At 71.3% G+C, this 21,598-nt stretch overlaps 2 protein-coding genes across 2 annotated transcripts; one reads left to right on the top strand and one right to left on the bottom strand.

Annotated features, from left to right (window-relative positions):
* The first annotated feature begins 450 nt into the window (after positions 1-450).
* THRA (thyroid hormone receptor alpha) lies at positions 451-15,725 on the top strand. Its single transcript, XM_064473619.1, has 10 exons — positions 451-558; positions 6,244-6,301; positions 7,098-7,291; positions 8,367-8,428; positions 9,524-9,624; positions 9,706-9,853; positions 10,060-10,265; positions 10,679-10,825; positions 10,911-11,169; positions 12,501-15,725. The coding sequence occupies exons 3-10, from the start codon at positions 7,239-7,241 to the stop codon at positions 12,749-12,751; spliced, it is 1,227 nt and encodes a 408-aa protein (XP_064329689.1). The 5' UTR covers positions 451-558; positions 6,244-6,301; positions 7,098-7,238; the 3' UTR covers positions 12,752-15,725.
* Positions 15,633-21,329, bottom strand: NR1D1 (nuclear receptor subfamily 1 group D member 1). Its single transcript, XM_064473618.1, has 8 exons — positions 21,120-21,329; positions 18,769-19,110; positions 18,594-18,682; positions 18,373-18,517; positions 17,513-17,973; positions 17,192-17,377; positions 16,305-16,515; positions 15,633-16,229 (listed from the first exon to the last, which is right to left on the bottom strand). Exons 1-8 carry the CDS (start codon positions 21,145-21,147, stop codon positions 16,030-16,032), a joined length of 1,662 nt encoding a protein of 553 aa, XP_064329688.1. The 5' UTR covers positions 21,148-21,329; the 3' UTR covers positions 15,633-16,029.
* Positions 21,330-21,598: the final 269 nt, after the last annotated feature.

Genomic DNA, 21,598 nt, shown 5'->3' with positions numbered 1-21,598 from the left:
CCCAACCCCCGTGGACACCCCGTTGTCACTGTCACGGCATCCCTGCGGGTGCTGTCCCCTATGGGCACCATCGCCGCCCTCCCACGGGCATCGTCCGTGGGCCTCTGTGGGCACCGTCCCGGCCCCCTCTGCGTACCGACCCTACCCCTGTGGGCACCCTGTCCCCGTTGTCACTGTCACGACATCCCCGCGGGCACCGTCCCGGCCTCCCCACGCGCACCATCTCCGCCCGGCCACGGGCACCGTCCCCCCTCCCCGTGGTCCTCGTACCCCATCTCACACACACACACACACACACCCGTCCCGCGTGGGGGGGCCCCTCCCCATCTCCCCCGTTCCCCCGTGGGGTCCCCACGCGGGATCCGCGGGGCGGGCGCGGCGGGTGCAGGGAGCGGCTGCGGCCGGCGGAGGGGGCTGCGGCCGCGGCGGAGCGGGCGGGCGGGCGGCGCGGCGGGGCCGGGGGAGGAGCCACGCACCGTCGGCCGCCGCCGCCGCCGCCGCTGCGCCCCGCTCCGCTCCGCGCCCCGCTCCGCGCCCGCCGCCGCCGCCGCCGCCCAGGTACGGCCCGAGCGGGCTCCGCCGCCGACCCCCGCCCGACCCCGCCGCCGCCCGGTTGTTTACCGCCGGTCTCGGTGTCCCCCCCCCCCCCCTCCCCGGGGCGCCCCCGGCTGAGCCCGGGCGCAGTTCGGTGCGTGTAATGCGGGGGGGAGGGGAGTCTGGGCGCGGGGGGGGGTGCGGGAGCGGGGGGGCGCCGGCCCGAGCGCGCACCGGGAGGAAAAAGACGGGTAAATATTTTTCTTGGAAAAAAAAAAAAAAAAAATCCGAGCGTTTGGCGGGGGGCGGGGGGGGGCCGCGTTCCCCCGTGGGGCCCGGGGTGGGGGGGGTCCGCGCCCCCCACCCCGCTCCCCGCGCTGCCGCAGCGCCGGGCCACGGCCGCTGCCCACCGCCCGCCACGCCACGCTACGGGCCGGGGCGGGGGGGGCCGTGCACGGCGGGGCAGCTTCCCCGCCCGCCTGCAACGCCGTGGGCCCCCCCCGCCCCCTACTCCAGCCCCGCGTCTGCTGCGTGGCCGTGGCGTGGCGTGGCGGCGTGGCGGGGGCCCGTGGGCCCGGGCCGTGGCGGCGGCGTGGCTCTGCGGTGACGGGTGCGGGGCCGAGCCGCGGCGGGGCCGTGCCGTGGGCAGGTCGCGGGGCCGTGCCGTGGGCGGGGGGGGCCGTGGGGGGGCCATGGCCGTGCCCCGTGGCCGTCCCCGCCCGCTCCCGCTCCTGGCAGCGGCGGCAGGAATGCCTGCGATTTTTATTTTTTTTTAATTTTCTTCATTATTTTTTTTCTGCGCCGGGAGCAGAACGCGGGGGGGGGGGCGGGGGGGGGCGGTTCGGCCGCTCCCGGCTGGGGCGGGGGCAACGGGGGGCGTCCCCGGGGCAGGGGGGTGGGGGCTCCTTCCCCGCACCCCCGGGCTGCCCCCCCCCCCCCACGAGCGGGGCGCGGGGCGTGGTGGGGCTCCCCTCCCCACGCCGCCCCGCGGTCCTGTGCGGGGGGGGGGGGATGTGGGGTGGTCCGGACTGTTGCGTCCCCCAACCCCGGGGGAGGGGTGCCGGATCCTGCCCCGGGGTGCAGCGGTCCCGGTGCCACCGGTGGGGCGCGGGTTGCCGTCCCGGCCGGGCTCCGGTGCGGTGCGTCCGTCCGTCCGTCCGTCCCCCGCCGTGAGAAGCGGGGAAACTGAGGCAGGGCAGCGGAGCGTCGCGGCCAAGGTCACCCCGGGACCGGCCTGCCTTGCCCGGGCCTCCGGCTCGACCTCCCCGGCCGAACCGGCGGCCCCGCGTCGACCTTCAACAGCGACGGCCACCGTGACCCCCCCGCCGCGGGGTGACACCGCCGGCACCGGCCGCGGGGGGGGCCGGGGCTGCGCCTCACCCCGCCTGACCCCCGCCGGCACCGGGGACTCCCGGGGCTCCGGCGGGGCGGGGAGGGTGTGGGACCGGGGCCGCCGTGGGGAGCGGGCAGGCCCCGGTGGAACCGGTTTGGGGGGGGCTCCCCCGCCCCGGGGGTCTTGGCGCAGGGTGGGGGAGCGGCGCATCCCCCCTCCCCGGCGCTGCCGTGCGGCTGCGTGAGCCCCCCCGCCGCTGCTCGTACACGCCGGTGCAGCCCCGCACCCCCCTGCCGGCAGCGGAGGGAGGGGGTCCCCGGGTCTGACACCCCCCGCCCGGCCGCGGCCGTGACCTTCGCGGGGTCGCGGCGTGGCAGCCCCACGGGCGGGGGGTTCGGGGGGGGCGGCACGGACGGGGGAGGCCGGGCTGGGCTCTAAGTGCCGGCCACCCCCGGGGCCCCGCACCGTGCTGGCGCTGCGGGGGGGGGGGGGCTGCGCCCGCACCCCCATCCCCTCCCGGGGAGCGGCGGCTCCAGGAAGTGGGGGGCCTCCCCGCCCCGTCGCCCACTTTCCCGGGGCAGCGAGCGCGGCCCCCGGTAGAGCCTGGAGCAGCCGCCAGGCCGGGCAGCTCCGGGGGTCCCATCCCGCGCCCCCCCCGCGGGACCCCGCGCAGCCGCCGGTGCGCGGTGGAGCGCGGGGGCGGGGCCGGACGCCTGGGTCCCCTTCCAGGCGGTGAAGGAGGGGGGGGAGCAGGAGGAGGAGGAGGAGGAGGAGGAGGAGGAGGGGGGGGGGGATGCGGTGAAGGCGAAGGCGGGCGCGGGCAAGACGCCCGGGGCCCCGCTCGGGCTGGATGCGGCCGGGGGGCGCAGCGGGGATGGGACCCCCCGGGGCGGTGTCGCACAGTGGTGACCCCAGCACTGTGGACCCTCGGCCTGTCCCGGCCAGGCAGGGATCGGGTGGCCGTGGGTTCACTGCGGGAACTGTCCCCCGTGGCCCCTTCCTGGGCCGGGGTGGGCTCCCACCAGCCGGGCTCTGTGCCGGTTCCCGAGTCCCGCCGCCAGTGCCGACCCCTGGGGCACCTTCGTGGCGAGGTGGCGGCTCTGTCCCCCCTGTGAGCAGGGGCCCCCGGGGAGGGAATCCAGGAGCCCCCCCGCGGCCCGGTGCACGTGAACCGGAGCCCCCGATTTAGAAACATCCCCATCCCGGTGCCAAGCTCCGAGCGCTGAGAATAGCTCTCCAGCGTCCCGGCACAGCCTCCCTGGGGACGGGGGCACCCCGGGGGGCTCGGGACCCACAGCTGCCCCGGCGAGCTGAGGCCACGGGCACTTGGCACACGCCGGGGGTCCCCATTGGGTAACCTTTGTGGTCAGGAGGAGCAGGGGAACGGGGATCCAGCCACGTCCTGCCGCTCTGGCACAAGGGGCACGGTGTTGGGGGAAGTGGCACCGTGGCTCTTCCTCCCGGCCGACGGCTCTGGTGGGATAGGGAAACCGAGTCACAGCCAAACACAGCCAAGCAGGGCGGAGGGAGCGGAGCTGGGGCTCCTGCCTCGTCCTGGCCACGCATTCGGGCACCGTGGGAAGCAGTGACCAGTGTGGCCTCAGTTGGACTTAAGGGCACCAAGAGTCCCTCGGGGTTGGTGGTGGCTGTGGGGCCGGGTAGGGGTCAGGGTCACGGCGTAGGTCCCCGTAGTGGTGATGCAGGACCCGTCAGAGGCGCAAGGCCACGGTGGCCCGTGGGTGCCCGGTCAGCGCCGGGGCAGGTCACCGTCCCTGCGGCTGCCCGCCCTCGCTTGGGTGGTGGCTTCCCTGAGACGCCGAGCCCCGGGGTGGACAGGGCCTTGTACCCGCACGCCCTGGCTGCAGCAGAACCAGGCTCGGTCAGCCCGTGCCGCGGCACAGCCCAGACGCTGTGTGCATGGGGAGGGGGCACCATGCAGGTCCCCCGTGGCACAGGGTGGGCTGCCCTGATGTCAGGCCCATGGCATCCCCTGTGCTCGGGCTGCCCAGCTGCTGCACATGCCTGGGATTCCTGCAGCCTCCCAGCACGCTGACCCCGCCGCCGTGCTGCCATGCGTGCCCCACGGCACCGGGCACCCCACCGCACCAGGCACAGCACCGGGCATAGGCTGACGTGCACCGGCAGAGGCGAGGGGCGAGCACAAAGCACCAGGCAAGGACATACATGTGGCACCAAGCGCAGTTGCACATGTGGGTACCGGCGTGTGCCGGGTGCTGCCAGCCGTGCCACGGCAGGTGCCCCTGCGCCTGGCCGCGCTCCTGCGGCATGGTCCTGCCAGCCAGCGCAGCCGGGGTTTCTGCGGCTGGGGCAGAGCAGCGCTGCTACCCCGGTGCCCACCGTGCCACGGCCCACGGCTGCCTGCACAACCGGGCACCGCGTGCCGGCGTCCGGCGGGTGTGGGACTGGTGGGTCTGCTGGCGGCGCCCTGCCCCCAGCCCGCGCTAATCGCGCTAATTGGCACCCTGGCTAAAGCGCTTAGTCCCTCACCTCCCTGACCCAGATGGCAGCTGGGCGGGGGGAGGGGGTGCCTGGGACCCCCAGAGCCCATCTGTCCCGGGGGGCAGGGACACTGATGGGTGTCCCCATGGGGCGTCCCTGGTACCCGGCACCCGTTTCCAGCTACACCAAGGCGGCCGGGTGCCTTTGTTGAGAGGTGTCCCCCTGGCTGTGGTCCCCGTCCCGGGGGGTCCCCAGGGGTGTCATCCCTGGGGAGTGGGGTGCTGGGTGCCCCCCGCGGGGTGACGTGGCTCCTGCCACTGGCCCAGCCCTGGACTTTGCCCCCAGGTTGTTTTCCATCGCCTGCAACCACCCGACTCAGCAGAAACGCTCCCCGGGGCGTGGGGCTGGGCTGGGGGGGGGGCGCAGGGTGGGGGCCCCTGCTGGCTGCCACCCCACTCCCACCCAGCCCCACACCTGGTCTCGCAGGGTGGGGACGTGCGGGTTGCGGTGTCACCCAGCACGGGGAGCAGTGCGGGAGGTTGAGACCCGGCTGCACTCATCACACGTGTCCTGGAGGAGGAGGAGAGCCGCCTCCCATGTCTGTCTGTCTGGGATGCCCCAGTGCACCCAGGATTCCTCGAGCGACTGTTCCTGGAGCGGCACCTCCGGCTCGGCCAGGTGCTGGGTGCTGGTGATCCCGGGGGTGTCGGTGGGGGCTGACGGGGGCGCTCGCTGGCGCAGGCGAGCCCCGACTTAGTGGCGCTGAGCCCTGGCTTTAGCCTTAAGCCCCTCTAATTCGACACTGCTCCCCTCCCGGCGGGGAAACTGAGGCAGCAGTGGCTTAAGAGCACCCCATGCCCCGGCCTGTGCCAGCTTTGATGCACCCCAGCCCCACACATGCACCGAGCGGGTCGGGGCTCTGCTGGCGTGCGGGGTCCCGGGGGAAGGGGGGGCAGGGGGCGGGGGGCTGGTGCCCGTTGGGGCCGCGCAGCTCTGGCGCGCTGCCAGTGCCTATACTTGGAAGTCTCCGCGCGCCGTTCCCATATGGAACAAACATTTGCTGCAGCCCCCGGCCGCGCGCCGCCCCGGCTCTATAGGTACCGCTGGCGGCCGGTCCCAAAGCCCGGCCTGGAGCTGCGGTGAGGAGCCCCGAGCCCCCCCGAGGCGGTGGGGGTGACCCAGGGGTGGTGGGGTACCCTATGGTGCCTCGGTTTCCCTGCAGAGGCAGGCAGTGAGCCCCCTCCCCACCCAGGGCACGTGCCTGGGGGTGGCAGGGACCCCTTGTGAAACCCCCCGTTCTGTGCGTCGTATGCGTGTGCTCACCCCGCGGTGGCGTGGGGTGCTGCCACGCACCCATGGGTGCAGCATCCCTTGCCTCCATCCCAGCGCTGCCCGGGCATCCCCGGCTGGAGGGGGGCCAGGGCGCCGGGCCGGGGCGCCCCGTGGCGTGGGGGTGTCGGGGGGGGGGAACCAGGCGCAGCCGAGCCCCGGCCGCTGCGTTTTAAATCCGCCGGAGGAATTTCTGCTGCGGCCAAGACAAACGTGACCTACTTTCTGCCTGTCCCCGCACGGAGCGGAGGAGCCCGAGGGCCAGGCACGGCGCCCGGTGCAGCTCCACGCCCCCCCCCGGTGCGGGCTGGGGGCCCCCCGCCCCCCCCCGCACCCCCACACCGGGGTGGGTCGTCGGGGGTTCACAGGAGACGCTTGCAAGTGGGCCCCCCCATCCCGCTAGGGTGCTGCCGGTGGGCAGGGTGGGTGCTGGGCACCCATGAGGACGTGGAGCCTGGGGGGTGCAAGGGGGGTCCGCCGGGGTCGTGCCTTGGTTTCCCCATCACAGGGGTTTGCAGCGGGGGGGACAGTGGGTGCCCCCAGTGCTGCCCATGCCCCGACCCCACCACATCATCTTTTTGCTGCAGGAGAGCTCGTGGAGGAGGGATCACCCAGCCCCCCCGGCCCCCCAGCGCCCCCCACCCCGTAAGTCTCCCCCATCCACCCAGCACGGGATGGGGTGGGGGGAGCCACACGTGCGGTGAATGCACTGGGACTCAGCCAGGTCCATGGGTGCAGTGTCTTTGGGAGCTCCCCTGGGCAGGGGGGGCTGCTTTGTGTGCCACCACCCCTCCCAGCATCCCCTCACTGCTTGGGGGGCCCCCCCCAGCCCTGTCCCGCCCTGCTGGGTGCAGCACCCACTGCCACCATTGTGCACGCTTGCAATGCCCCATAGGCTCTTGCATAGCCTTGCACACCCATGCACGCTCTCGCACACCCCACGCACTCTCCCCCAGTCTTGCACACCCATGCACGCTCTCACACACACCACACGCTCCTGACCAGCCCTGCACGCTCTCGCACACTCCGCACACTCTCCTCCCAGCTTCACACACCCAGGCACGCTCTCTCCCAGCCTTGCACACCCATGCACGCTCTCGCCCAGCCCCGCGTGCTGTTGCACGCACCCTGCAAGCCCTTGCTCTCTCCATGTGTTCTTGCACTTCCCTTGTGCTCTCGCCCAGCCCTGCGCGCCGTTGCACGCTCCGCATGGCCTTGCACACCCTGTGCGCTCTCGCCTGGCCCCACTCGCTTTTGCACGCTCCTGCATGCTCTCACATGCCCCGTGCCTTCTCGCACCCCCTGCACGCTCTTGCCCAGCCCTGCACCACGGCGTGAGCTCCCGGGGGGGAGGGGGGGGCCACCCGGGGCTGCAGCCCTCGCCCACCCCTCCCCTCACCCTCACCGTGGGTCCGGGCTCAGCTGTGGTTTGTCTCGGCAGGGTCCAGCCCGGGATGCTGAGCACTGAGGCGGGCGCCATGGGGCGCGCGTCGTAGCCCCCCGCCGTGGCCCCCCCGCGCGTGGCACCGGTGGCGGAGCCCACTCGGTCGGTGCTGAGCGCTCCTTGATGGAATTGCGGTGAATGGAACAGAAGCCCAGCACCCTGGACCCGCTGTCGGAGCCAGAGGACACCCGGTGAGCCCCCGCCCCGTGCCCGCGCTGGCCCTGCAGCCCCCTCTACCCCTGCGTCGCCGTGCCCCGCGCGTGCCCAGGTGTCCCCGTGCCCTGCGCGTCCCCGTGCGTCCCTGCGTGCCCGTGCACACGTCCGTGCCCGGTGTGGCCCCGTGCATCCTAACGCCTTGCGTGTCCCCAAGGGTCCCCGCATGGTCGTGTCCGTGCCCCTTGTGTCCCCACATCCTGCGCGTCCCCCTGTTCCCCACGCGTGCCCATGAGTCCCCCACTCGTGTCCCCCCGTGGGGGGGGGGGGGGGCCCTTTCCCAGCCGCCCCCTTCCCCGCCCGGGGCCCCTCGGGCCACCCTGTCCCAGGGCTATTTCGGGAGGGCCGCCCGCTCTCGCGTGCCCCGGGGGGAGCCAGGCCCCGGGGTCACCTTGGGCTGGAGCCTGGGACCCCCCGCCACCCCCGCGCCGCCCCCCCGGGTGGGGGCACCCCTGGGTGCAGGACCCCCCCCCCCGCCCCCCCAAAGCCGCAGGTGCCCATCCCCGTGGCCTTGGGCCCCCCCCCGGCCCAGCCGTGCCAGCCGCCTCCGCCAATGGGCTGGTGCCGTGCGGGCGAGGCGCGGACCCCCGCCGCCAGCCATTGGCTGAGCCCCTCTGATGTCACTTCCCCGCTGAGCCAAAAGGACATTTTGTCTTTGACTGTAAATGAGCCCCTCCCCCACTCTCCCCTCCCCCAGCCCTTCCCTGCCCCTCCCCCACCCTCCACCCCTTCCCTTCCCCTCCCCCACCCGCCACCCTTTCCCTTCCACTCCCCCCTTCCCCTTCCCCCACCCCCCCGATATCCCCCCCTCCTCCAGCTCAGCCCCTCAGTGTCCTGTGTCGGGGGGGTCCCCAGGGCCCCCCCACGTCACCCTGCACCCATGGGTCCGTGCCCCTGGCACCCCAGTGCCAGACCCCACACATGGTGACATCGCCCCTGCCCGGACCCCCGGGAGCCCCGGTTGAGGGGTGCCCACCTCCCAGCTGCGGGTGGGCGGGGGGCTGGGGCGCGGGGGGCCGGGGGGCACCGTCCCAGCCTGGCCCCCTCCCGCAGGTGGCTGGATGGCAAGCGCAAAAGAAAGAGCAGCCAATGTTTGGTGAAGAGCAGCATGTCAGGTACGGGCTCCCCCTGGGACCCCCGGCACCCCCCGGCACTGCTGGGCACCCCTGGGTGCCCTGTGACCCTGCCAGGCAGCCCTGGGTCCCCTGGACGCCCCACATCCTCTTCAGGCTCTTCCTGCCTGTGTCCCGTAGGCTCCCCACGTCCATGGTGAGCACCCTGGGGTCCCCTGGGAACCCCATGTCTCTTCTGGGTCCCCCAGGGTCCCATGGTCACCCCACATCCCTGGTGGGCACCCTGGGGTCCTCCGGGAAACCCAGGTCCTTGCCAGGCACCCCAGGGTCCCACGGGCACCCCACTCTCCTGGTGTCCCCCTCACCCCCCGCCACCCCACATCCCCGCTGGGTCCCACAGGGTCCCCAGCACCCCACGTCCCCACAGGGTGCCCGTCCCCCTCTGCTCCCCGTGACCATGGGTCGGGCCAGGGCGGCGCTATCGGGGCCGGCAGCACCCTGGGGTGGGAGATAAGGGGGGCCCGGCCGGGCGCTGCCCCCCAGCCCTGCCCCATTCCCCAGCGGGGAGCGGCCGGTGCCGGCGGGATCCTGCCGGGCGGGAGGAGGGGCCAGTGCAGGGACCCGGGCGTCCGGGTGCCAGCCCATCCCTCTGCACCCCTCCCTGCTCTGGGGGGGAAGGACCTGGGGCCCCCCGGTATTCAGCCCCCGCAGGGCGCCAGGGTGGGCTCGTGGGGTCCCCACACCTGGGTTTGCTCCGTCCCTGGGGGGGCGCGGGGATCCCGGGTGCTGGGGACCGGGTAGGTGCTCTGTGCCTCAGTTTCCCCATGAGGCCAGTGATGGTGGGGCTTGGGGGGCTGGGTCCCCCAGCTGCCAGGCTGGGGGACCCCGGACAATAGCGGGGACAGTGGGCCATTGTGTGCTGGGGGGGACAGGGACGCCCCCCCGCAGACGGCTGGGGAGCCGGATAATGGGAGCTTTATTGCTGCGGGGGGCTCGGGCAGCCCCCCCAGGCCCCCAGCCTTTAACCCTTCCCTTGCTGGGGCCGCCTGCAGCGGGGCGGGAAGCAGTGGCAGGGCTGGGGGGCGCGGTGGTGGCATTGGGGTGCGCCGCGGGTCCCTGACGCATGGCACCCCACAGGGTACATCCCTAGTTACCTGGACAAAGATGAACAGTGCGTGGTGTGCGGGGACAAAGCCACCGGCTACCACTACCGCTGCATCACCTGCGAGGGCTGCAAGGTGAGAGGGCAGGGGGCGGGCAGGGGGCGGATAGGGGGGCTCACCGTGGCTCACCGTGTCCCTCCTGCCTGCTGCCCCCAGGGATTTTTCCGTCGGACCATCCAGAAGAACCTGCACCCCACCTACTCCTGCAAGTACGATGGCTGCTGCGTCATCGACAAGATCACCCGCAACCAGTGCCAGCTCTGCCGCTTCAAAAAGTGCATCTCCGTGGGCATGGCCATGGACCGTGAGTGCGGGGGGCACGGGGAGGGGGTAGTTTGGGGTCCCGGCACGGCTGGTGGTGCCGTGGGGTTGGGCAAGGTGCCTGGTGCAGCATCAGGACCAGGGTGAGGTGTCAGACACGGGGTGCCACGCCACAGGAGCGGGTTGGGATGCCCGACATGGCACGGCGAGGGGGTCGGGGGGTGCTGGCTGACGGGGGGCTCCCGGCAGTGGTGCTGGATGACTCGAAGCGGGTAGCGAAGCGGAAGCTGATCGAGGAGAACCGAGAGCGGCGGCGGAAGGAGGAGATGATCAAGTCGCTGCAGCATCGCCCCAACCCCAGCGCGGAGGAGTGGGAGCTGATCCACGTGGTGACAGAGGCCCACCGCAGCACCAACGCCCAGGGCAGCCACTGGAAGCAGAAGCGGAAATTCCTGGTGAGGGCACGGGGCGGGGGGGGGGGAGCCCAGCACCATCCCGGCCCCCCACCCTGGCTGGTGGTGGCTGAGCACCCACACGCTCGGTGCATGCATGGCAGGCAGCACTCATGGTGCCCCTGCACCAGGGGGGCGGTCGGAGCCGGGGGTTCGGGACGTCGCCCGGTGTCCTTGAGCATGTCACCACCAGAAGGGTTAAGGGGTGAGCGGTGACCGAAGGGGACAGCTGTGCCCTGCGGGGTGGCCCTGTCCCTGTCCCTGTGGCGGCGCTGGCACACAGCTCCCTCTCCTGGCTGCTGCCCCGCACCCAGCGCTGCCTCGGTTTCCCCCGCATCGCAATGGGAGTCCCGGGAGGGCAGGGGGGGCGGACAGGGTCCCACCGCACCCCCCAACCCCACCGTCCATCCCCGCAGCCCGAGGACATCGGCCAGTCGCCCATGGCCTCCATGCCTGACGGGGACAAAGTCGACCTGGAGGCGTTCAGCGAGTTTACAAAAATCATCACCCCGGCCATCACCCGCGTGGTCGACTTTGCCAAAAAACTGCCCATGTTTTCGGAGGTAAGGAGGGAGGCGGGAGGTGGGGCGGCAGGGCCGGGGCCGCAGCAATTCACCCCCCCCATCGCTGATGCCATCTCCCCCTCAGCTGCCTTGCGAAGACCAGATCATCCTGCTGAAGGGCTGCTGCATGGAGATCATGTCGCTGCGGGCGGCCGTGCGCTACGACCCCGAGAGCGAGACGCTGACGCTCAGCGGGGAGATGGCCGTCAAGCGGGAGCAGCTCAAGAACGGCGGCCTCGGCGTCGTCTCCGATGCCATCTTCGACCTGGGCAAGTCCCTCTCTGCCTTCAACCTGGATGACACCGAGGTGGCCCTGCTCCAGGCTGTGCTGCTCATGTCCTCAGGTAGCGGCATCAGTGTTCACCCCCGGGGCTGACGGGGCGGGATGGGGTGGGCACCCCAGTGCCTGGGGAGCTATGGGGTACATGGGTAGGCACCACAATGCCCAGAGCCCCCAGCATCTTGGGGGCGCTTTGGGTGGGCACCCCAATGCCCAGAGTCCCAGCATCTTGGGGGTGCTTTGGGTGGGTACCCCAATGCCCAGAGCCTCTTGGGGGTGCTTTAGGTGGGCACCCCAATGCCCAGAGCCCCCAGCATCTTGAGGGCACTTTGGGTGGGCACCCCAATGCCCAGAGCCCCCAGCATCTTGGGGGTGCTTTGGGTGGGCACCCCAATGCCCAGAGCCTCTTGGGGGTGCTTTGAGTGGGCACCCCAATGCGCAGAGCCCCCAGCATCTTGGGGGTGCTTTGGGTGGGTACCCCAATGCCCAGAGCCTCTTGGGGGTGCTTTAGGTGGGCACCCCAATGCCCAGAGCCCCCAGCATCTTGGGGGTGCTTTAGGTGGGCACCCCAATGCCCAGAGCCCCAGCCTCTTGGGGGTGCTTTGAGTGGGCACCCCAATGCCTAGAGCCTCTTGGGGGTGCTTTGGGTGGGCACCCCAATGCCCAGAGCCCCAGCATCTTGGGGGTTCTTTGGGTGGGCACCCCAATGCCCAGAGCATCTTGGGGGTGCTTTAGGTGGGCACCCCAATGCCCAGAGTCCCAGCATCTTGGGGGTGCTTTGGGTGGACACCCTGGGGAAACTTTGCCCCACTGGCTTTGGGGGGATATGGGGTGGGCACCCCAGTGCCACAGGGTGCATGGGGTTGAGCACCTTGATGCCGTGAGCCCTCGGAGGTGGGCATGGCCGGGAGCTCCCAGGGTGGGCACTGAAATGCCCGCTGCCCTGGGAGCTGGGGGTGCCTGGGGTGGGCCCCAAATGCCTCTGGGGAGCTGTGGCAGGCTGTGCTGGGGGGATGTGGGGTGAGCACCCAAATTCCCACCGCCCTGGGGAGCTGTGCCGGGCTGGGAGGGGTGCAAGGGGTGCACACCCTAATCCCCAGTGGGCAGGAGCATGGGGTGGGCACCCTAATCCCCAGTGCTGCAGCCTCCTGGGGGTCCGTGGGGTGGGCACCCTAATCGCCAGCGGGCAGGAGCATGGGATGGGGTGGGCACCCTAATCCCCAGCACCCAGGAGCACGGGGTGCATGGGGTGAGCGCCTCGATGTCCTGGAGAGCTGTGCCAGGCTGAAGGGGGTCTCCGGGGCGGGCATCCCAACACCCAAGGGGGGCATCTGGGGTGTGCAGCCTTGCGGGAGGGTGAGCCCCCCCCGGACGCTGGATGCTCTGTGCCTGCAGACCGGACGGGGCTGATCTGCGTGGAGAAGATCGAGAAGTGCCAGGAGACGTACCTGCTGGCCTTCGAGCACTACATCAACTACCGCAAACACAACATTCCCCACTTCTGGCCCAAGCTGCTGATGAAGGTGACGGATCTGCGGATGATCGGCGCCTGCCACGCCAGCCGCTTCCTGCACATGAAGGTGGAGTGTCCCACCGAGCTCTTCCCCCCCCTCTTCCTCGAGGTCTTCGAGGACCAGGAGGTGTAGGGCTGCCACCCCCTCATGCCCCCCACCCTCCCCCCCCACTTCGCTCTGCCCCCCACCCCCCAAATTTTTCTTATCCCTGCCCCCCGCCCAGGGGTGAGGGCGGGGGGATGATGCGCCCAGGGTGGGGGTCCCGCTGTGCCCCCCGCGGCCGCGCCCCCCCGCCGCCCCCCCGCGCCCCAGGACTTGACGAATTTTGTTTGTTTGCACAGGGAAGGGCCCCGACGGTCGAGCGTTTCCTTTATTGTCCTTCTCTTCTTAGATTATTATTTTTTAAGCATTTATTTCCCTCCCTGAGAGGCTAAAATATTAAACTAACTGCACTTTGGAAGGAGAGAGGAGGAGGAGGAGGAGGAAGAGGAGGAGGAGGAGGAGGAGGAGGAAGAGCAGAGGAGAGGAGAGGAGAGGAGGAGAGGAGAGGAGAGGAGAGGAGAGGAGGGGGCTCTGGGCTGCACAGGGAGAGGCTGCCCCGGCCGGGGGGGCCACGGCCACATGCACTTTTGGCCAGGCAGCGGCGGGGGGGCTGGGGGGGCCAGGACCCCCACATAGCAGAGCGGGGGGCATGGGGGGCACAGCGGTGGCAGGGGGGGCCCCAGCCTATGGGGGCGCAGGACTGGTGGACTCCCCCCAGCCTGCTGGCCTCTGGGTATGCCCTGGCTGGGGTGGCCCCCCACCCCCAGCCCCCCTAAATTCGGGGCCAGATTTGGGGCTTTGGTTTTTCTCTGTCTTTTTTGGGCTGAGAGGAGACGATTTTGTGCCAAGCGCTGGCGGACGGTGGGCGCTGCGGGACGCTGCGGGGGGGGTCATGAGGACCCGCTGTGGCTGCCCCCCCACACACACACCCCCACCTTTTCCGTTGTCCTTTTTTTTGTTGGTTTGTTTTTTTTTTTTCCCCCTCGTCCTCGTGGGTTTATTTGTCGTGTCCGTCAGGAGTTGCAATGGCCCCGGAGGCGCTGGCGGGGGGGGTGGGGGGGCAGCGGGTGCCCCCCCCGGACCTTGCACAGCCCCCACTGCACTACTGCCCCGGCCCCCCGGCAGCAGCACTTTGGGGGGCTGCACCCCCCAACCGCACCCTTCTGCTCCCGGGGAGGGGCCAGGCTGCAGCGGGGGCTGGCGGGGGGCCGGGTGGTGGCCGGGGGTCCCGGCTTGGCGGGGGGCAGGGCTGTGGCGGGGGCACCCAGGAATGGTTTTATCACCTTCCCCCCCCCCCCCCCCCCCCAATTTAGGTTTGTGAATTTTTTCTTACCTCAGGCGGAGGCTGAGGGGGGGCGTGGGCCGGGGGGCAGCTGGCGAGGCAGGCAGCCTGCCGGGGCCCACCTAAGCTAATATATATATATATATATAAATATATATAAAATATATAATTTTTGTAATTAAAAAAAAAATCTTTTTACGGGTCGTTTAAAAGCAGAAATCCCAACACGAGACACTTCCCCCCGACCCCGGGCACAGGGGGCCAGGCTGGGCTCCCCGCCACACCCCAGCCCCTCCCCGCTATAGGGGTCGTGCCTGGGGGCCCCGCCGGACCCCCTGCAGCCGGGTCGGGAGGTGCAGCGGGGCCACGGCGTGGCAGGGCCGTGGCACCCACGGGTGCCCTCGCGGCCGGGGGTGGGGAGTCGCGGTGCCCTCGGCCCCTCGCAGCAGGGCCAGCTTTGCACTTGGTGCAAAATGTCTTAAACTCTCACCCCGGGTGCCCGGCGTGGCGGGGGTCCCGGCGCGGCCCCCAGCGGGCACCGGCTGCGGGTTGTGCAATAGGAGCCAGTGCTGGGAAACGCTAACGCCCGTGCTGGGGGGGGGCGCAGGGTTTGGGGATTCACCCCCTACCCGGCAGCACCGGCCCCCGCTGCCCACGGTCACGCTCACCCCTGCCCTGTGTGTGCCGGCCTTAACACGTGCCTTCGGGCTGCAGGCAGGGGCCGCGGTGCCCACGGCACGGCGCCCCGGCAGCGCCCGCGCCACGCACTGCCCGCGTGATGGCCGCGCGGTGCCGCGCGGTGCCGGTGCCACAGTCACGCGTGCTGGTGCAGGGGCCGTGCCGGGGCCATGCGTGCTGGTGCGGTGGTGGTGCAGCGGCCGTGCCGTGCCGGGGCCGTGCATGCTGGTGCAATGGTGGTGCAACGCCAGCGCCGTGGCCGTGCGTGCTGGTGCAGTGCCGGTGCCGTGGCCGTGCCGGTGCCGTGGCCATGCGATGCCCGTGTGTTCCCGTGCACGCTCCATGTGATGCCGTGCGCTGCCTGCGTGCTGCCCACGCTCGCTGCCTGCCTGGCAGCGTGGCAGGGCACAGCTGTCTCGGGATGTGTCTTAAGCAGCAAACGTGACCCCCCGCAGCCGAGTGCGGGGCCCCCCCGGGCGGCAGCACGGTGCCCTGGGGCAGCTTGTCCCTGGGGGGGGGGGGGGGGGCGCAGCCCGGCCCCCCGCCCCGCTGGCCAGCACGCCCTCGCCCTCGCGCTCCCTCCGCACCCCCCGGGCCGCTCCCTCTCGTCTCCGTTTTGCGTCGCCATCGCACGTCCAGCGTCGGCCCCGGTTTTGCCCGCGGAGGGGCCGGACCGGTGCCCCCACCCACCCACCCACCCCCCTGCCTCCCCCGGGCCGCCCCCGTGTCCCCCCATCCCTGCGTCCCCCCCGTCCCCCCCAAGCACATACCTCATGGCTCCCGGAGCTGCCCCTGCTCGGGGCCGCGTCGAGCCCAGCCGGCACGGCCCGGCACGGGGTCCCCCTACTATGCATGGTGCCGCGGTGGCGGCGGGGGCCGCGGCCGGCGTCGCTGAATGTAGGGCGCGGGACGGGGGCCGCTGAGCTCCGTGACAATCACAGTCTGTGACGTGCGATTTTAAACCCTTTTGTGTTTTGGTCAGGATTTTAAAGAAAGATATTTTTATGGTAATTGTTGCTGGTCTATTTTACTATATATTTATGTAATAAATATATGATGAAAAAAAAAAAAAAACAACCAAACCCAACCAAACCCACCCACACAGCTCGGCTGGATCCGGCCTCTGCTTTCCACCGCTGGCTGCTGGAGTCGGGGGGCCAGGGCAGGGGAACCCCCCCCGCCCCAGCACTGCCAATGGAGCTGCCGCCCAACTTGAGGAGGGGGGTCCTGGCATCCTGGCACCCACCTAGGGGGTGCAGCCCCCCCCCCCCCCCCCAGGAGTCCGGTGGGCGCCGTGGGGCTCGTGCTGCCCTTCGGGGGGCTCAGTGTGTGTGTCCCCCCTCCGCTCACGGTGCTATGTACAGGGGTGGCGGGTGCATCGGGGGGGTCCCTGGGGTCCATCGGGGCCCTACTGGGCATCGATGCGGAAGGAGAGCAGCTTCTCAGAGTGGAGGTTGTTGAGGGTGCGCAGGTCCGGCAGCTTCAGCAGCAGCTTGGTGAACCGCGACGTCTCCGCCGGGTGCGTCTTCAGCACGAGGGCGCGCAGGGCGCGGATCAACGTCTCCTGCAGCTGCTCCACCGACGCCGTGTCCTCCATGCCCGAGCGGTCTGCAGGGACGGGGCGTCAGCAGGCAGGCGGTGACACCCCCCCCCAGGTTCCCCCCGTGTCGCCGCAGCTCCCACCTGCCGAGACCAGGACGACGGCGGTGAAGAGCCCCAGCTCCTCATCGGTGAGGTCGAGGGCGCTGAGCTTCTCGCTGAACTCGAACATGGAGCCGAGCAGGTCGCCCATGCCCATGCCCCACAGCTCCTCCAGGCTGTACTTCGTCCGGCTCATGAATGTCACCGTCTGCTCCTTCACGTCAAACAGCGAAGCGAAGCGAACCATCAGCACCTGCGGCAGACGCGGCATCAGCGGGACGGCGGCACCGTGCCATGGCGGGGGGGGGGCATCCTGCAATGCCGTGGGCTACCGTGCAATGGCGTGGGGCACTGCGCTGTGCCGGGGGGGCACCGTGCCGTGGGGGGCATCCTGCAATGCCGTGGGCTACCGTGCAATGGTGTGGGGCACTGCGCTGTGCCGGGGGGGCACCGTGCCGTGGGGGCATCCTGCAATGCCGTGGGCTACCGTGCAATGGTGTGGGGCACTGCGCTGTGCCGTGGGGGCACCGTGCCGTGGGGGGCATCCTGCAATGCCGTGGGCTACCGTGCAATGGTGTGGGGCACTGCGCTGTGCCGGGGGGGCACCGTGCCGTGGGGGGCATCCCGCAATGTCGTGGGCTACCGTGCAATGCCGTGGAGCACTGCAACAACGCCGTGCTCTATGCCACGGGGCACCTGCAATGCCATGGGGCGCTGTGCTATGCTGTGGGGCATTTTGCAATGCCATGGGGCTCCACGCCAGGCTGCGGGGCAGCGTGCAATGCCGAATGTGCAGTGTTACTGGGGCACTATGCCCATGCCATGGGGCTCCATGCCAGTCCACGGGGCACCGTGCAATGCCGTGGGGCACCGTGCTGTGCTACGGGGCACTGTGGCCTCTGTTGAGCTCTCGCCATCCCGGGACATACCTCAAAGGTGCCGGCCTTGAGCAGGGTGACCTGGTCATGCTGGGAGAGGGCCTGGAAGCCGGGAATGTGCTTGGCAAACTCGACCACCTCGCGGACAGCAGGGGTGAAGCTGAGGGAGAAATCCTCCCAGATCTCTTGCACCGAGCGCCCGCTGCGGCCAGGCGGGTGGCTGTTCATGGGGCAAGCCTGCGGGCAACGGCACGGCTCAGCCCGGCGCCGCGGGGCTCCCCAGCCCTGCCGCCGCAGCACAGACAAGGCGATTAGTGCGATTAGCGGCTAAAAATACCCAGGGAGGGGGAGCGGGAGCCCCCGGGTGCTCACCGGCAGGACGTCCTTGGTGCCGTGGGGCCAGGGGCAGCCCCGCACCGGGGTCTCGGGGTAGGCAGGGGGGCAAAGCCGGGGTTCAGGGGGGCCAGGGGCCCAGGTGGGGGGCGCGTCCCAGCGCAGGAGGCCGCTCTCGCAGGCTGGGGGGGGACCCAGCTTGTCGTGCGCGTAGACGAAGATCTCCTTGTGGGCCTTGGCCACTTGCGCGATGACGTCCTCGGTGGCCCCCCCAGGGCTGGGCGAACGGGGGGGTGTCAGCTGCTGGGGGAACTGGGAGAAGCAGGTGGGAGGGGCGAGCTGTGGGGGTACGGGGGGTGGCGCACGGCCCCCGCCTGGCGCTGGACCCTCGCCGGGGCCGGGCATCCCTGGTGGGGCACTGCCCATGCCGCTCATGGCGCTCTGCATCTCTGCCAGCATCCGCTGCTTCTCCCGCTTGGGGATGCGTCCGAAGCGCACCGCTGCGGGGGGACACCGGTGTTACTGGGCAGCCTGGGCACGCTGACCCCCGCCACCCCAGCCCTGCGCGATGAGGGGCCAAGGGCTGCCAGGAACGTGGCTGCATCCCTACCCCCAGCTTAGGGGGGATGTACAGCCCTGAGCACGGGGGATCCATCCCTGGAGGGGATGTACAGCCCCAGCGCAGCAGAGTAGGGGGGACACGGCCCATGGGGCACCCAGAGCAGGCAGGGGGACACACTCCTGGAGGGGACGTACAGCCTCAAGCACAGGGGACCCCTCCCAGGAGGGGACATGCAGACCCGGGCATGGAGGGAGTCGCACCCCCGGAGGGGACGTATAGCACTGAACATGGGGTCCCTAGTTCTGGGGGGGTCCCGGGGGGCTGGGGCCAAGCTCACCATCACGGGACATGCCAACCAGCAGGCACTTCTTGAAGCGGCATTGCTGGCAGCGGTTGCGGTTGATGCGGACAATGGAGCAGTTCTCGTTCTTGAGGCACTTCTTGTACTGGATGTTCTGCTGGATGCTGCGGCGGAAGAAGCCCTGCGGGACAGGGGGGTGTCGCTCGGGGCCCCCCCAGCACGGCAGGGGCTCTGCACCCTGGCCCCATCCCCGGTACCTTGCATCCCTCGCAGGCGTGGACGCCGTAGTGGAAGCCAGAGGCGACGTCCCCACAGACCTTGCAGAGCAGCACCATCCCGTTCAGCTCTGCAGAGGGACCAGGGTGAGCGGGGTCCTGGGGTGCCCACCACAGGGGGGACGACACACACCACCACCCGCTGCCCCCCACTCACTGGTGACGGTGTTGCTGGCTTTGCTGGGTGAACTGCGGCGCCGCTCGTCCGTGGGGACCTGCTGCACCCCGGGGAAGTTCACCGAGGAGCCGTACGATGAGGAGGAGGAGGAAGAGGAGGAGGAGGAGGAGGAGGAAGGGGAGCCATCCTCACGGGGGGCCAGTGAGCCCCCACCGTAGGCACGGGAGTCCTGGAGGGAGCCGGTGGGCGATGGAGGGAAGTAGGTGGGGAAGGGCTGGGAGCCCGACTGGGAGCTGCTGTTGGAGCTGTCGCTGCAGAGTGAGACGGGGCTGGTGCGGTTGGGTGAGGCACCGCTGGAGCCCACGTAGCTGATCACACCGCCTGCGGACAAAGCAGCAGGGCCACACATGCACCGAGCTGTGCTGGGCTCAGCCTCCCCTGGCCGAGAGGGGACCCCAAGGCGGGGATCACAGTCCTGGGTGGGGTGGGGGGGGCAGTCCTTGGGGAAGCACCCCAGAAGCATCCCGGCCCCGTGGGCGTCCCCTCACTGCACTGTGGCCGCCTGTGTGCTGCCGCCCTGACTCAGGCACCGCACCCCCGCCGGCCGCCACAGGTGCCAGCCCCACGTGGGACGGGGACAGCCGGGTTGCCTGGGTGCGTGCCAGCCGGGGACACGGGCATGGCACCCCGGAAGTGCCTACGGGAGGAATGTGGGTTGGGAACCTGCCAGAGGCGTAACCGGGAGGTCACGGCGGTTACAGCGGCACGGCCCACTCCCAGCCCCACAGGTCCAGAAAGAGCCCCACGGCACAGCCCCCTCAGTTGGGGGGATGCAGCCCCACCGCAGGTCTGCAGCAAAGGGCAGAGGCGCGTGGGAGAATGCCATCAAGGTGGGGACCAGGGTTGGGGGGCACCTGGGGAGCCCCGGCGCTGTGCCCACGGCCAACCCTGACAGAGGTCACAGCCCCCCCGCCCTCGCCACACACGGGGCAGGGGCAGCAGCACCAGGACACGGCTCCCGTGTCTGACTCAGGGCCGGGACACGTGGAGGGCGACGCTGGGGACACACGGGACGGCTGGGGCCATGTGTCTCCCGCCACACACGGTGCCGCTGGCGCTGATGCTGCGAGCCGGAGCCAGCCTGCCACCGCCAGTCACCGCCACCCCCCCGTGAGCCACCTCCAAAGGGGGTCACTGAATCGGGGACAGTGGGTCTCATAACACCCCCCCCCCCAAAAAAACTGCAGCTCCGGGGGACCCCCAGCTACTGCAACACCAAAATACTGAGGGGATCCTGCACCCCAAAGCCCCGAGACCCCCCGAGGCAGTGTCCCAGGGCTTTAGGGTGCAGCATCACCCCAAGGGGGTGCAGCAGGATGTGGGGACCACTCCCGACCCCGCAGCACCGGGGACCCCCTGGGGACCCCCTGCAAACAGCCGCCCCGCATCTTCCCCCCCCCCCGCCTCCCCGCAGCTCAGGCGGCCTCACGCCGCCGCCCCACGTGCTCGAGCCGCACGTGGCCTCCTGCCGCCCCGCCCCTTCACGCTTTGCCCCGCCCCTTCCACCCCATTGGCTTGTCTGCCACGCCACGCCCTTTCTCGTTGCCCCGGAGATAGCGCGCGCCCTCCCCCCCCTTTGGAAAGGGGCGAGTGGAACGCGGCGTCCCCGCTTCCGCGTGTGACGTCACGAGGGGGGGCAGCGATGATGTCATGAGGCGACCAATGGGCGGGGGAGGGGCGGGGCTGCGGGGAAAACAAACTCCGCACGTGGCAGCGGCGGGGAGGGGGACACGTGCCGGGGGGAGGAGGAGGGAAGGGGGGGGCATCGCCTCCGTTCCCCCCCCCCGCCTCTCCCGGTGCGCGTCCCCGCGCGGGGCGCCCCGACACGCGTGTCAGCGCCTCCGTCACCCCCGCACTGCCCGGTCCCCGCCGTCCCGGTCCCGCCGCCCGGCACCGCACCGATCCCGGTCCTCGCCCCGTCCCCCACCCGCGTCCGGCGCCCCCCCGGTCCCGGTGTGCACCCCTCCCGCCCCGGGGCGACCGGAGCGCCCCGCTGCCGGTGCTCAGGCGCAGAACACCCCGGTGCCACCGCGCATCCCTCCCGCCCGGCCCCGCCGCCCGGTCCTTACCCCGCTATGCCGGACCCGCTCCCGGTAGGAAGGAGCCCCGTTCCGGGATGCGGTCCCGCTGCGCATCCTCGCCCGGTCGGGTGTGCAGGGACCCCCCCCGCCGCCCCCGGTCCCGGCGTCCGGACACCCCCTCGCTGCGGTCCCGCTGCGCTGACCCCGACTCCGCTCCCGGTGCTCGCGGTGCCGATGCCCGCCCGGTCCCGCCGCACACGCCCCGATTTGGGGGAGGGGGGGGGGGGGGTGGTCCGGCGCGGCACTGACCTGTGCTACCGGCCTCGGGGGCGGCCATCCTGCGGGGGAGGGGGGGGCGGGGGGGCGCACACACACGGGGGCGGCTGTCCCGGCGCCGCCGAGCCTCCCGCAGCCGGAGCGGGGCCGAGGCGAGGGGAGCCGCGCCGAGCCGTGCCGCGCCGCCGCCCGGTGCGGGCTGTTGTGCGCCCGCCGCCCGCCCCGCCGCCCGCCCGGCACCGGCCGCGGCTGCGCACTGGGCCGCACGCGGCGCCGCCGCCTCCCCCATGTGATTCCCGGGGAGAGCCTCGTGCCCCAGTGACACACTTTCCGCCGGGGAGCCCCGGGCACGGCCGAGACCCCCCGCGGCGGGGCCGCCAGCCAGCCCGCGGGGACCGGCACCGGCGTCGGGACGGGGACCGGCACCGGGACCACCCCCGGCACCGGGACCACCCCGGGCACCGGCACCGTCCCTGCCCCCTGCACCAGGGCCACCCCCGGTACCGGCCCCC

The sequence above is a fragment of the Phalacrocorax carbo genome, chromosome 25 (genome assembly GCF_963921805.1).
Source record: "Phalacrocorax carbo chromosome 25, bPhaCar2.1, whole genome shotgun sequence".
NCBI classification, from domain to species: Eukaryota; Metazoa; Chordata; class Aves; order Suliformes; family Phalacrocoracidae; genus Phalacrocorax; species Phalacrocorax carbo.
This window is presented reverse-complemented; position numbering and strand designations above follow the sequence as displayed.

Bases quoted from the DNA above. Each gene is read 5' to 3' on its own strand.
- THRA (XM_064473619.1), top strand. From the start codon at position 7,239: ATGGAACAGAAGCCCAGCACCCTGGACCCGCTGTCGGAGCCAGAGGAC. The intron at 8,429-9,523 runs GTACGGGCTCCC...GGCACCCCACAG, and splicing joins GGTGAAGAGCAGCATGTCAG to GGTACATCCCTAGTTACCTG. The intron at 9,854-10,059 runs GTGAGTGCGGGG...GGCTCCCGGCAG, and splicing joins CGTGGGCATGGCCATGGACC to TGGTGCTGGATGACTCGAAG.
- NR1D1 (XM_064473618.1), bottom strand. From the start codon at position 21,147: ATGGCCGCCCCCGAGGCCGGTAGCACAG. The intron at 17,974-18,372 runs GTGAGCTTGGCC...GTCCCCCCGCAG, and splicing joins GGTTGGCATGTCCCGTGATG to CGGTGCGCTTCGGACGCATC. The intron at 16,230-16,304 runs GTGGGAGCTGCG...CCGTCCCTGCAG, and splicing joins CGTCGTCCTGGTCTCGGCAG to ACCGCTCGGGCATGGAGGAC.